At 37.2% G+C, this 15,469-nt stretch overlaps 1 protein-coding gene across 10 annotated transcripts in view; it reads left to right on the forward strand.

Annotated features, from left to right (window-relative positions):
• The window catches only part of TTLL7 (tubulin tyrosine ligase like 7), an 87,724-nt gene that overhangs the window by 42,634 nt on the left and 29,621 nt on the right, over positions 1-15,469 (forward strand). For all 10 annotated transcript variants that reach the window (XR_012652073.1, XM_075039131.1, XM_075039130.1 and 7 more), the window contains 5 exons: positions 4,558-4,652; positions 5,320-5,467; positions 5,550-5,623; positions 8,574-8,709; positions 9,520-9,606. Coding sequence is in view for 9 of the 10 variants with exons in the window: in XM_075039131.1 (XP_074895232.1) it covers positions 4,558-4,652; positions 5,320-5,467; positions 5,550-5,623; positions 8,574-8,709; positions 9,520-9,606 (540 nt within the window). In the remaining variant the exon portion in view is untranslated. The remainder of the gene's footprint in view (positions 1-4,557; positions 4,653-5,319; positions 5,468-5,549; positions 5,624-8,573; positions 8,710-9,519; positions 9,607-15,469) is intronic.

Consider the following 15,469-nt stretch of genomic DNA (forward strand, 5'->3'; position numbering starts at 1 on the left):
TGTGTAATAAGGCTTTTATGGCTTATCAATTTTTTGCTTCTTGAATTCTATTGTTAGCAATCTCAATCACTTTATTAAAGAATGAGATGCTTTCCAAAACATTCATGCTGTCCTACAGATTGAACAGAGATTAAATCCCTGTTATTGAAAGGATGTAATATTTTATTAAATTGATTTTAGGTTTATAAAGTCATTCATGTAATCTTTCTTTGAAAGGTCTTTTCAATAGGTATGTCTGACATAGTGGAAAATTTCTTTTCCTACTCCATACTAATAGGCTGCAGCAGTGGGAGGCGAGAATATGCTCTTTGACTATTTTGGTAAACAGGTGAAATGCCAGGCTGAAATTTATCCCATGTCTTGGTGAAGAAGACAATGGTGTATCTTACATATTTACAGAGTTTAATTTTTGTAAAATCAGAATTCTTTGCAAATGTAACTGTGGATGGGAGCCTTCACAAGAGGTACTTCAACTTATGCTTCTTAATTTAAGCGTTACAGATATGAGGTCCTCTACTGACGTGTATGTAATTGTGAAATACACTGAGCTATGGAACTGCTGTGCTTACAAGGAGTTTGATTAATTATATGTGCTCTATTCAGTGAAATTTTAATTATGAAAACAAAGTTGAAGATTACAGTTGGAGGAATTAAAAACTTATGTGGACAATTCAGTTCTATAGCTATTGAAAAGTCATAGAAAGTAAAGAAGCTGAAGTATCATCACCAGTAAAGCAGATATTTGGGAGATAAAACTGTGATATTGTAAAAATAATAGATGTGAGAAGCATTATGTCGAGGAGTCTATATAGAGAAACACTGTATTTGTTTATCAAGCAGATTTTCTTTTCTGTGCATTGTTGTATACAACAGATTAGAAAATTTGAAGTTTTGAAGATAGTTTATCCAGAAACCTAATGTACAGCACTGACATAACTCCAGAATTAGTGTTATAAAATCTGTCATGAGTAGATTCAACCAGTTACCTGCTAGTTTAAGAGTAATGCTGATCATGGAAGATATTTAGCTAGATCAAGCATATAGTTACTTTATTCCTTTGAGTGAGGTCCCAGGTAGTCTATAGTATGAAGACACTGTTAAGGAAAAAGGCATTAGTTACCTCTGAGAACAACTGAGTGGAGCATTAAAAAGGTATTGTGTGGTGAGACTGTAAAATGTTGCAGTAGCCAGATAGTTGTACTCTTTGCAGGGAACATATTATCTGTATGCTCTGGAAATTAGATTATTTGCTGTGTGGTTTTTTTCTGGCATTGAAGAGGGGTTTTCTGCTCTAAAAATGTTATTTGTGGATTAAGCCTTTTGTTTTGTGACTTAATTGTGATTTCTTGCAGATTTACCTCAAGAGTGTGGGTGGTTTCACACATCAGAGACTTATGCAGTGGGGTCAGGTTATGAAGTTTTGGGTAGCAATGGATGAAGATATTCCCCATTTTTATACCTCCCATAAGTCTATCTACACTTATCACTACGTAAACTTTTTAGCTGACATTTAAGGTCAGCTGTCAAGACTGCCTCTTGAAGTTTCAGTTGTGAGAAGGGAAATGCATGGAACAGATGAAAGGGTTAAAGAGAAAAGTTTGTTAGTGAAGCATCCTTGCACAGTCATACTAAGTCAAGAGGAAGTTTAAGTATACACATAGCCAGTTAGTATGGGATAGCTAATGAACTTTAAATTCACGCCTGCTTTCTATGTATTAAATTTCTTATGTACCTTGTTGCTCGGATTTTATTTGTACTGGACCTGCATCTACTGCTACCTGAAACATATTGCACCAAGCCAAGTTTGCAATAGCTATCCAGAATGGGATCACTGTTTTTACTGCCCCTCTGGTTACTCTTCAGGATTGAGGTCACAGCAGGATTGGGATTTCAAACATTAGTCATGAATGGTGTGTCAAAAAATTGAGTATGCAGGTGATACAGCAGTGCTCCAGTTTCAACTATGAATGCCATAGCTTTTCAGCCTCTTAAATGACTGCATTAAAGGGACAGAAACCTTAGTGTGGCATGATTGTATAATGTCTGATGACAGCATTTTGCTTCACATTAGCATTTCAAATGCCTTCTTATATTTTTCCTAACCCCACTTCGATTTTCTGCTTAATAAACATAGTCAGTATAGTTTTGTTCAGAAGTGCCAGATGTAGATTTTTGGCAAAACTCACCCTGTAGGAGAGAAACTGTTATTTAAATTATTTTACACTTTTCATAGTGTTAATTCTCACTGGCGCTCATAGAAGTAACACATTTATAACATTTTTATTAATGGAGAATTTATGCCCAAAATTATACTTCAAATCGTTGTAAATCTAGGAAGTATCTAAACCAAATATAAATACAACAATGTGCACTTTTGTATGCTCTCAAGTTGGATGCTTCAATGCTGTGTAAGCATATGCCTGTGCATCTCTAGGAAGTCAGTATTGGACCAATGTAGCATTTTACATGTTCCAAGTAAGTCCTTGCATGTAACTGCAGTCTCACTGGATTTAAGGATTCAGTGTATGTAAAAAATTAGAAATGAATGTTTTGGAAGTTTTAATAAATACATTTCTGTCTGTTCACCTGTTTTTAATGCATGCAAAAACATTGTATTGAAGTAGAATATTGTTAGTTGCTACATATTCATGTGGAGTAAAAAATTCAATACATGGTACAGAATATAATTTTGTTCAATACCTAACATTTCTCCTGAATAAGGAGTTGGGGCTTGATTTTATGTCTCTGTTCTCTGTTTCCAGTCCAGTGAGCTTTTTGCTTACTTAGGTATTTGCTGGACTGAAGCATATTAGATCTTCATGCATATGTTTTGAAACATACATAAATCCTTCCTGGCTTAGACAATATTATATTTCAAAATCAGAAAGTTTCCAACTTAATTCAGTTATCAGCTGTACCTAGTCAATGCAGCTCTAGTTAAAGTGTTTTGTTTAAACTTCATGTTGAAAATGAGATGCAGTGTATCTATTGTCTTGTCAACCACCGGTATTCTCTAATGAAATGTTGGAGAACTGGGTTTTAATCCTTGTGTTCGTTTCTTTGAATGTTTCCATGTTTGCTTAGCTGAAAGTGGAACATCAACATTTAAAAAAAAAAAAAAGGATGTCAATAAATGTACTATCACAGTATAGAAAAAAAATTAATTAGCCTTTGTGATGTGATAGGAGACAAACAGGGCAGTCTAAGGAGGTTGGTCAATTAAATATTTGGACGAATGTCTTCCAAAAAAGAATATGTATACACTTTTTCACAATTTCTGCTGAATTTTTGCAATTTTTCTTTCAACATCAGATCTCCTTGCTCACTTTGCCAGCCTGTCTGCAAAACCAGTAAACAAGTAGATTCTGAAAGCCGAAAGGTACCCTTTGGCTATAAGAGTAAGTGATGGGGCAGCTGGGACTTGGCAACAGAACAGTTGGTGGCTCACCAGCCAAAATAGTTCAGTCCCACAACTGTAGAGGCGCTAAGATGCTCTAATATATCTGAAGCGTTAAAACACAATTTTAATGAACTGCTTTTGCCCCCTGCTTTGAACACACTCACTGTATCCTACTTCTGCTTGCATGGGGCACAAGGTATTAGTTTTCGCTTCTAGAGCTCTTTAGTATCTGTCCCTTCTGTAACCAGCACTGCTCATTCACAGTCAAGGTGAGATTCCTGCCTCTTATTAGCAATCATTACTCATGTATACATTTTTATGCCAGCCTGGAAGGTGTTCCTAGAGATGTTGACACAGCTACTTCATTATCACTCCTCAAAGCTTTCCGAAACCTGAAGTTCTTCTGCAGGAGCTCCAGAGCTTGGCAGTGGTTATATGGTGGTTGGTTGAGACTCCTGGCTGTTAAGTGTGATTTAGTCTCACTGATTCCCAGTTGCATTTCCCTTGTTTCTCTGTATTTACGGTAACATTTTTAATCTCTTATCTTGTACTTAGCTCATAAGCTTTTTGTTACTGAGACTGTTAATTATTTTATGTTTTCACACTATGTACTGATTTAATAACTTAGATCTCTAGGTGTTGCTGTAAAGTGTATCTGAATAGTTATTTAAATATACTTGAGAAGACCTTGAATTAGAGCCTCTTTCTGTCCTTAGGGTTGTTAATTTTTAGAGAAGTAATCAAAGTTGCTTTCAGACTGGGAACTAGGAAAGAGTTTAACTCTTCCTGTGCTGGACTACCATTGCATGGCCCATAGTTTGTTCTAACATGTTTAACAGCACTTTGCATGGTAAAATTTTCTGGTTGCAGCAACGAAGAATAGATTAGACTGGTTTCATAGTGCCAGTACTTGAATGGTTTTCATTTTAAGTGTCTGGATAACTTGGTGGCTGAAAGCTACATCTCCTGACTCCCAGTATCTGTGATGCTTTCAATGCTCTATTTTTTTTAAGAATGCAAAAGGAAAAGAGCTTCTCAACATGTATTCTCTTAATCTCTGCTATATTTGAAAGAATAGTTTCTCCAAAGCCTGTTACAATAGATGTGTTCCCAGTGAACCTGAACATTCCTGAGTCTTCTGTATCTCATTTTTTCAGATTAATCGTGCCCCAAGCTTTGGAACTGATCAAAAAATAGACTATGATGTAAAAAAAGGCGTTCTGCTAAATGCATTAAAGCTTCTCAACATACGGTAAATTTGTCATCTTTTCTTCAGTCTGGCTCTCTTTCTGTTGCTGTGATTTTTTTTTTATTTTTTTTTATTTGAACTGGGCTAGGAGAAAATGAAGACCTTTTTTTTTCACCTTCATATTTTCAAAATATAAATGTTTCTCTTGCTGTCAGTTTTGCTATTTGAAATTAACCCAAATTTTATTTTTCTTCTTGCTCATGTGCTTGCAAAAAAGGAGTGGTAATAGTAATTTTTTGTACTTTTTTTTTTTTAATGATTTTTCAAACAGGTCTCAAAGTGGGGATATGAGTGCAGTCATGGGCATATGGCCACACAGGAAATGTGCTTTGGTGATAGTTTCACATATAGTCAAAAGCCATACCCCTCTACAGGAAAACTTTGTAGATTTTTTTCAACATATCCCAATTACACTTCAGGAAAATAGATACAACTATGTTTGTACATTAGATTCTAGTACAGAGTCGTTACAGTACACCTTAAAGTGTGAAAGTATTGTAGCCATAAGAGTTAATATTTTAAAAAAATTCTTAATGAGTGTTTCAATTCTAATTTTGTGTCATAAACTGCACACGACTGACTGGAAAAAACAGATGATATACTTGAGATGAAATTGTATCTTATTTCAGCTGCATTGGATTGACATATCTTGATATCATCTGTGTTTCAGGACAAGTGATAAAAGGAGAAATTTAGCTCAACAGAAGGCTGAGGCTCAAAAAAGACTGTATGGTCAAGGTTCAATGAAAAAACTGTTGCCAGGTTCCTCAGACTGGGAGAAGCAGCGCCACACACTGGAAAGGAGAAAAGAAGAACTGGTAGGAAGGAAAAAAAAGTGCTCTTTCTTGCCCGTGGCTTATTCTCTCTTTGTTTTAATTGTCTTATTTTCTTGATTTGTAGAAGGAAAGACTTGCACAAGTACGTAAACAGATTTCTAAAGAGGAGCATGAAAATAGACACATGGGGAACTACCGGTAACTATTTTTGACTGTATTAGTAGGAAGTATTCAATGCATTCTTCAGGAAAAATGGAAACAAGTATTTGTGGTAGATAATAATTTTCTGCTAAAAATGTAGGCATTTATAAAAAATATATACATGTACACCAGGTAGTAAAGTTTTTTGTTTTTTTTAAATAGTTCTTTTTTTTTATTCCAAATTTTTGCATGCGCTTAGAAATTTCTATGACATCAGTCACTCTAGTGTTTGTATAAGACATTTGCTTGAAAGACATGATTGTTCACATTCAGTGTACCAAAACTGTCATTATGGACCTGTTCTATAATCACATATGATGATTCTTATCTCTAGGGCGGCCAATATAGGGATGTGAGTATTCCCCTATAAAAAAAAATCAAATCTGAGTATTCCCCTATAAAAAATCAAATCTGAATGTTATCTATGAGGCTTGCCAAAAGTTCAGAAACTTTACTGGTGCTTCTGTCATTTTTGATAGAATGGTATTTGAAATACTATATTAATATTTCTGCACTTTTGATTTTGGATCTTAGTAGGTTTAAACGTAAGTATCTTGAGATTCCTTGGTAAAATACATTCAAAAGGGAGCTTTAACTTGTTGGTTATAATAGACATTGGTCAGAAACAAGAATTTTGTTTTACAATGTTTTTATTATTATTTCTTAGCATATGCTTCAATGAGAAGTGAAAGTAAGCCTATGAATATTTGGCAAAAGGGAGCAGAGTACAACTAGGAAGAGGTGATGGATGTATTTGCCCATTCTTTACAACATTCATCCAGGACGTGGGAGATCTGAGTTCACATCTTTTATTCTGAATTAGTCAGAATGCCTTTACTGCTGTTTTTCATTTCTGCTTTTTTGAGCAGATGTTCTATAATTCTCAGTAAAGTTCTCATTTAAACAGATAGATGTTTCTGTGAAATTTTCATTTTTGATGAATTAACATTTTGCTTACAAAGTCTTCCTTTCTAACATTCTCAGTTTTAATTACATCCTTTCTTGACATATGTGGAGCTGAACTAGTACATAAAAAAAATGCACAATGAAGCAGTTATTTTCGTGCTACTTAGACTATGAGAAAGAGAAACATCATGATGCTTTAATACATTTTGCTTTTTCGATAACTTTAAAGCCTAACTTTTTAAATGATCACATTTTAGGTTGCTTATTCAGTTCTTGACTGAAAATGAGCCAAATGTTCTCTTTATTTAGCTTTTTAGTTAATGTAAATCAATAAAAATACAAAAATTATTCTTTTCCTTAAGAAAAAGTGAAGTGTCATTTCATGAGGAATGTGCACATGTAAAAGGGCAGAACAGCTTTGTGATTTCAAATTACCATGGGTTTGCTAAAAGGCTGAAGAATCAGCAGAGCCTAAGGAGTAAAGGTATCTCGGCTAGAGATGCAGAGAAATTTTATCTGAGCATTATGAAGTTGTTGTCTTGCGATGTTCTCCTGCAGAGCAGGACTAGCTTCTATCAGGCATTGCCATAGAATCATGGAAATTTTGGGTGCTAGTATTGCTGCATGGATTAATACAGCTTTCTGAATTAAAATCCAGAGAAACCTCAATTGACCTCATCAGGCTTTGATTTAATCTATGGATGTCAGTTCAGCAGTTGGCTTAGTCAAGTGTCTGTCTGCAAGCACAACTAGCCCACTGATTCCAGTAGGAGTCCTGAGGTGGTCAAAGTAGGAGCCATACTTTCAAGCTCTTGTGAATTCATGAGGAACTGAAAAGGATATATATGACTTTGAAATGGCCTTTAGCTGCAGTGTATTTCTACATATATTAAAGTTAATATCCTTTCTTTAAAGTATTGTTCTATGGCACTTTTTCAGCAGTACAATCAATGCCATTAAAAAGTCTTGACTGCAACTAGCTTAGAGCTCCTATAGGTGTTTTATGCAAACTGGAACCATCTTCAGTTTGCTCTAGAACTGCCCTGAGTCTAATGGGATCGTAACAGTTGCTTTTTCATTGCAACAAAATCATCATGAAAGATACCTTTTCAAGGAGAAAAAGATTGAAAAGGAAGAAGGAGAAAGAACCTTCTAAGAGGTTCACAAAAGATCAACAAAACCATGAAAGTCACATAATGTCAGTCAATGGTACCTATGCTTTGCACAATGCAGACAAAATTAATTTATGGATTACTCCTTACAATACATTAGAAATTAGTCTTCTACCTTCATAATTTCTGGCTGTGTTTCAGGCATTCATGACAAATGGATTGGAGTGGTTTTCTTCAAAGCCCATTGTTGCTTGATGAGCATGAATAAATCACCAAGTCCTGCTTCTCATATTGTCATAATCTCCTTACCTGTAATTTTAGAGAATAACGGCGTAGCTGCTTTAATGGAAAATCAGAGCCACCGTGTACATCCATGTACCAGAATTTTTTTTTTCTTATAGTATGTGTTTGGTTCTGTTCATTATTTTGGAGGATTTAGCATTCAAGTGCAGTACATGTTCAATCTTTAATTTATATCATGCTCATTAACTGAAAGCAATTGTTCATATTTTCACTGTTTTGTGTCCTTTTATTGCTAATACAAATTATTTTGTGGCTCTGAATTTTACATGCAATATTTTGTTAATATTTCATGAATCATTCACACCTGCATGCATCATTCACACCCACTGGAATTTCAGAGCACTGCAAAACTGAGTTTTGGTATATCTCTGGAATGACCTGCATGGTATTTCTTTTGACTGGCTAATTGCTGGTTTAAACATGAATGTGTTCACTGAGTTAAAATTAGATTTAGAGAGCAATGTTCAGAGTATATGTTTTATGATATGATATTATATAATTATTATAGATGGGATGTGTATGCATTATAGAAGAGACTATGAATTAGCTGCATTACTTTTGTTCCTACTGTGATAAATAGCTCAGCTTCTATCTTAAGCTTAATTTATTTTTTTTCCCTATTTTAGGAGAATTTACCCTCCTGATGATAAGACATTACTTGAAAAGTATGAGAGTTTGTTAGCCACTGCTTTCCAGACGTTTCTTGCTGGGAGAGCAGCTTCACTTCAGCGGGAAATGAATAACCCTTTAAAAAGAATGAAGGTACTGAAGCACAAGAAGTATTGGCTTTTAAGAGTTATTAATCATGGAATTCATGACCTTGTAGATTAGTTTCACAATAATCATGTATGATGGCTAATAAATAGCATTTGATAATATTTCCATCATTTTATTATTATTCTTTGTGCAGCTTGTGGCCAGATCCTTGAATCTGGATGAACTGCAGTGGACCCAGGGTGGAAACAGGCTAGATGGCTTTAAGCTACTTTACCATTTCCCTGATCCTCAGCCTTACCCCTGGCCAAACCAGAGGTTGGCAGAAACTGCTTTTGAGCTGGTAATTGCCTCCTTCTTCCTCCAGTAATGTCCCCAGCCTATTCATCCACTTGTATGGACTGGAATGAGAGATACCATAAAACCAGCTCCACTAGTTTAAGGCATCAAAAAACTCTGCCTGATTGCTTACTTATGTAGTCAGAGACAGTAGGAAAATGGCTATATTTAAAATAACCAACTAACGTGATTTAATTAGAAATCGGAGAAATAATTTCCCATCTTTGTAGTTGGCATCATCCAGCAGTTTTACAGGAATCTTTGTTCAACACTTTCTTCAGACTTTTATCTTTAATAAATGTTAAGACCTGATTTTAACTTTCAATTTCTTGTTGGTTGCAAGCAGAGATGCATGTATCAGAAGAAATACTTTTATATCCTCCTGTGGAGGGATTCACAGTCTTATTTCAGGAATTAGTAATCAAAGTAATTTCAAATTCCTACCACTTGGTACTTGAATTTTGGAAGGATAGGATATGTCCTGCTTTGAATTGATTGTAGTCAAATTCCCATTTCTAGGAAGAGGACATTTTGGATCTTCTGGAGCAATGTGAAATAGATGATGAAAAACTAATGGGAAAATGCACCAGGCAGCGAGGACCTAAGGTATTTGGCTTTTAGATACCAATTTTTTATTTCATGCTGTAGAGAAGCAGTCTGAGAATTTTAAGTGGGGAATTTAGTTAGCTGATCCTCATGGAAGTTTTCTTCCTCAGACTGCCATTAGCCTTTTTTTTTTTTTTTTTTTTTTTATAAATTATGGAGAGAAGCTGTCATGGTTTAACCCCAGCCAGCAGCTAAGCACCACACAGCTGCTCACTCACTCCCCCCCATGCAATGGGATGGGGGAGAGAATCGGAAGGAAAAAGGTAAAACTCATGGTTTGAGATAGGAACACTTTAATAGGACAGAAAGGAAGAAACTAATAATGATGATAATAATAATAAAATGACAATAATAATTAAAGGATTGGAATATACAAAACAAGTGATGCACAATGCAATTGCTCACCACTTGCTGCCTGATGCCCAATTAGTTCCCACACAGCGATCGCCCCCAGGCCAACTCCCCCCAGTTTATATACTGGGCATGACGTCACATGGTATGAAATACCCATTTGGCCAGTTTGGGTCCACTGTCCTGGCTGTGTCCCCTCCCAATTTCTTGTGCCCCTCCAGTCTTCCTGCTGGCTGGGCATGAGAAGTTGAAAAGTCTAACTTGGTGTAAACACGACTTGGCAACAATTGAAAACATCAGTGTGTTATCAAGATTCTTCTCATACTGAATCCAAAACATAACACTATACTAGGTTGTGATGGGTTGACCCTGGCTGAACGCCAGGTGCCCACCAAAGCCGTTCTATCACTCCCCCATCCTCAGCTGGACAGGGGAGAGAAAAATATAACAAAAACTTGCGGGTCGAGATAAGGACAGGAGAGATCATTCACTAATTACCGTCACGGGCAAAACAGACTCAGCTTAGGGAAAATTAGCTCAATTTATTACAAATCAGCCAGAGTAAGGTAATGAGAAATAAAACGAAATCTCAGAACACCTTCCCACCACCCCTCCCTTCTTCCCAGGCACAACTTCACTCCTGGATTTCTCCACCAAGCCCCCCCAGCGGCACAAGGGGGACAGGGATGGGGTTTACGGTCATCACATGTTATTTTCTGCCGCTTCACCTCCTCAGGGTGAGGGCTGATCACACTCTGCCCCCGCTCCAGCATGGGGTCCCACCCATGGGGTCAGTCCTCCACGAACTTCTCCAACGTGGGCCATTCCCACGGGCTGCAGCTCTTCACGAACTGCTCCAGCATGGGTCCTTTCCACGGTGTGCAGTCCTTCAGGAGCACACTGCTCCAGCGCGGGTCCCCCACGGGGTCACAAGTCCTGCCAGAAAACCTGCTCCACGGGCTCCTCTCTCCACAGATCCGCAGGTCCTGCCAGGAACCTGCTCCAGCGTGGGGTTCCCACGGGGTCACAGCCTCCTTCGGGAACCCACCTGCTCTGGCGTGGGGTCCTCCACGGGCTGCAGGTGGAGATCTGCTCCACCGTGGACCTCCCTGGACTGCAGGGGGACAGCCTGCCTCACCAGGGTCTTCACCACGGGCTGCAGGGGAATCTTCGCTCCGGCGCCTGGAGCATCTCCTCCCCCTCCTTCTTCACTGACCTTGGTGTCCGCAGGCTTGTTTCTCTTATATGTTCTCACTCCTCTCTCCAGCGGCTGTTTCTCACTCTCCCAACTTTTTTTTCCTTCTTAAAAATGTTATCACAGAGGCGTTATCACTATCACTGATTGGCTCGGCCTTGGCCGGTGGCGGGTCTGTCTCAGAGCCGACTGGTATGGGCTCGCTCTCTCTCGAACACAGGGGAAGCTTCCAGCAGCTTCTTACAGAAGCCACCCCTGTAACCCCCCCCGCTACCAAAACCTTGCCACATAAAACCAATACATAGGTACTAGAAAGAAAATTATCCCAGCTGAAACCAGGACAGAAGCATAACTACCATTTGTCCAACTAAATCCCATTAAAATTTTAACTGGATATGAGATCTTTCTTTTCCTCTGTAACCTATTTTGAGGAATTGTCGTGCATGGCAACAACTGTTGTACAAGAGATTGCTTTATTTCAGTGTGTGAAATGATTTTTACATTAATAGCCTATCTCAAAAGAATGCTTTCACCTTTAATCAATTAATGCTACTAGGCAATTTTGAGATCATGGGACAAAAGGCACTATGGAGGCTTAAAGGATTAATTATGATTATGATGTATCTGTAGCTTGCTTACTTGCTAGAAGGGTTGTACAGTACATCTTGGAGCCTGTTTCATATCCATCCATATCCACGTATATTATTTATAGCTTAATGCTTTCTGGTTGTGTGTGTAGTTCATGCAATTGTTTGTCTTAAATACACTGCATATCTCTGTAAGCCTGTAAAGATAAATAGTTTGGGCTTGGCTAAAATAAGTATATTTCTTATATCTTGCAGACGTTTTAGGTCAAGTCTGCTTAGAAGAGCCTACATTTATGTTCCTGAGCTCTGAGGGATTTGTTTATGGATGCATGTAAATTTTTTTTACAGCATTTTATGTTTCTGATGACATGGTGTACAAATCTGGGAACTTCTGTACAAAATGAATGCTGACAATTGTCCTGAGCTTGCAGGGGTTCTTCAGATATGTGCAAGAATCCAAAGAGCTACATCTTATTACAGGCGTGCATACTGGAAAGAGGATCTGCATACCCAATCTGGTATTAAGATAGATTTGCTGGAACCTCATTACAAATACAGGGATTTTGTGAGCTAGTGCTTTAACAGTGGTGGATTCATTTAAAGAAAAAAAAAATAAAATCCAGTCCCCTCTATCAAAACACCCAATCCACAGTCTTCAGGGATTCTTTTCCCCGAGGTTTTGTTTTCAGTTCTTTAACATAGGGTCACTTAAGTTTAACATCTCAGTCACATTTTCCCTTTTTTCAGAAGCCTGTCTTTTCCCAGCAGCCCTCAGAGCGCATCTATCTGGCTGACTGTATGCAGACAGACTTGATCTATACTATCTCTACACTGGTTGCACACAAGCCATTCCCATGCTGGAGGCCATAAGCATTTAATAGAGTACTGACCCCAAATTGAGAAACCTCTCTTAATTAATTTTAAGGTGAAGCCCGATCAATTTATGAGTGCGACTATATGACGTGGTCTTCTTTTATAGCAGACAAACGGATTCTGCAGCTTACAAGCTGCTCTACCAGTACAATACTGTTTGCACTTAGAGGAGAAAGAAAAAATTGCTTATGACCAAAATTCTCACTTTTTTTTTTTCCATAAAACTGATGAAATCAAAAGGAAAGGCAATGAAACTAGCTTATCCAAGGAGATTGTTTCTTTTCCTTGCAGTGTGCGCACTTCATGCTGTACAGGATCTCTATTCCTGCATCGTTTTTAGGGTCCTGATATACTTCTCAATCATTTAACCCATGCCTACAGTGAAGCCATGTGACTGGAGACTTCCCTGGTTGCATAATATCCTATGCACTCCCTTTGAAATACAGATGCCCATTGCAGATGGTCCTTGCATCTTGTACCAAAAGAGCATCACCTCTTTCCTGTAAGGGGTAAGGTGCATATGGCTAATAACATGCATTTGATTGGCCACCTCTTTGTAAAGGGTCTGCTATGAAATATGTAGTATCTAAATACATATCTGTATAGAAATCTGGTAAGTGAGGCAGGCAGCAGAACTTACTATTGCCTGTCAATCTATCAGGTAAGAGAATAACCTAGCTGTAGAACTCATCTTCCTGTAATCATAAGATCCTACAAATAAAGATCCATTAGCATATCAAAAAATAATATATGCAAGATCTAATAGACAAAACAAACCTGAGGGAACAGGACTTTTCACGTCACGTTAGTCAACATGAAAGGTTCTTTCAGAAGGTCATAAAGTCCTGTCCTCCCTTAAAAGTCAGTGGCTGGCCTGCTGACAGAAGCTACTGTTGGGAGGTCAGATGCTCTGCTTCGGGTGCGCTCTCTTCCTCCAAAAAAGAAACAGTCAGGACTGAGAAAACTGTATGCAGAACAGCTGGAATAGTTAGGAAAGAGAGGTGTTTTCCTCCTTATCCTCCTCCGTACAGAAAAACATATATATACATACACATTTATGCGCACATATATCTATATATCTATATATATCTCGGAGGGGTAGAGGGGTGTGTGTGTATAAATAAGCTTTGTGTGTAACAACAATTCTATATTTGCTAGGGATTTCAGCCTTATTTTTATTTGAATGTGATTAGGAGCTCAGAGTAGAAAATAAGTCAAGAAATTCCCAGAATGAAGGCATTTTTGCCTGCAATTAAAATACTACTTTATTCTACTTTGAGAAATACATTCTGGAAATGTCTGGTTTATTTGTAGCCTCTAGAGGGCACCTTATACCTACACACTGTAAAGTTTACTCATGTTTATTACATTGCACCTGTTAGTGCAGGAGAAAGAACTAAGGAAATAAAATAACAGATATTTTAGAGGAAATGAGCAATTACTTTTATTTTTATTCTTCTGATATAAAATCAGATGAGTTTAATCAAAGAAAAATCAGGTTAGCATAAGGGGAAAATCAAGGTGATTAGAATTGCTAAGCAATCAAATACCTCTTATTTTAAGAGGTCAGTTTAAACCCAGATCTAGCTAGTACTTGGGTTTTTTTTGTGTTACTGCTTTTTTTAATTTCTTTGACCTTTCTTTTTATTCTTTTTCGTTAATTGATGTGAAGTCTTGGTCAGGATGTTCTTATTGTTTAGTGTAGAATGTGTGAGGAACACGCATATGATAAGTAGGAATGAGATCTACCTTAAAGCCCCCGTGAGTTTTGATTGAAAATGTTTATTATACCTTGTATAACTCATCAGGAATGTCTGATCAATATATCTCCATGATACACAGCATTTCCTGATAAGGACAGCTACTATTTTTGAGAAAGCAGTAAGTGTTGAGGCACCTTAATTTGTCCTTTTGGCAGGTAGATAGATATCAAAATATTCTTTGTGTAATTGAACAATTGCCAGGGCTCTCCTCAGTGGAATATTCTTCTTCAACTTTTCCTCATCTGATCTAACAGCTTGGGCTTGCATAAACATACTGTTTCTTTTACGTTGGTGGCAGAAATCTCTTTCCTTCCTTGGCTGGAATAGAAGTTTAGGTGGCATATGTTTAATTATAAATTTTATCTTGCAGGAACCATATATTTGGAGCTTTTTTCTATTGCCCTTTGCAATAAATCTTGGTGCATTACATTATGCTAAGATAATAGGGCAATTTAAATTCATTCTGAGAGGAGATATCTTTCACTCTGACCCAAAATATGTTCAGAAATTATGATATTAATTTTTTTAAATCTGAGTTTTAATTGCAGTCCATTAGACAACTAGGAAGATGAGGCCATCTTATCTTATAGTTGAGAGATACTGGAAAGAAAATATGTAGGAAAAAGAAGTGACCACATGAGCCTTCTTAGGATAATAGATATAATGGAGTATACTGCATTTTTCTTGTCTGCCTGATGGTAGATGGAAGACGAAAAATTTTCATTTGTAGTTTCTGTTCTTGCAGCAGTTTCTCTGTCTCCTACTTTTTGATTTTTGTCTTGCAGTATCCTTGGTAATAGCACAAGATTAATTACCTAATGACACTGAATCCCATATGCATATGGGACACCAAATACACCTAGCATAGCTTGTTATATTCTTTCACTTTCTGCTTTCTGCCGGGTGTGGATTAATCACTTTCTCTTTCAGAAGTATACCAGCCAAAGTTCCCTGATGTATTTCTTTTCTTCACATTGATCATTATTAAACTATAGGTACAGGTATTGCAAATATCAGTGACGGATAGAAACTGATTGTAAATGGTATTCTGTATCACTCGATTTATGATTTCAAACTATAACTCAGTATGTCTG

This window comes from Buteo buteo, chromosome 10 (genome assembly GCF_964188355.1).
Source record: "Buteo buteo chromosome 10, bButBut1.hap1.1, whole genome shotgun sequence".
Taxonomy (NCBI): Eukaryota; Metazoa; Chordata; class Aves; order Accipitriformes; family Accipitridae; genus Buteo; species Buteo buteo.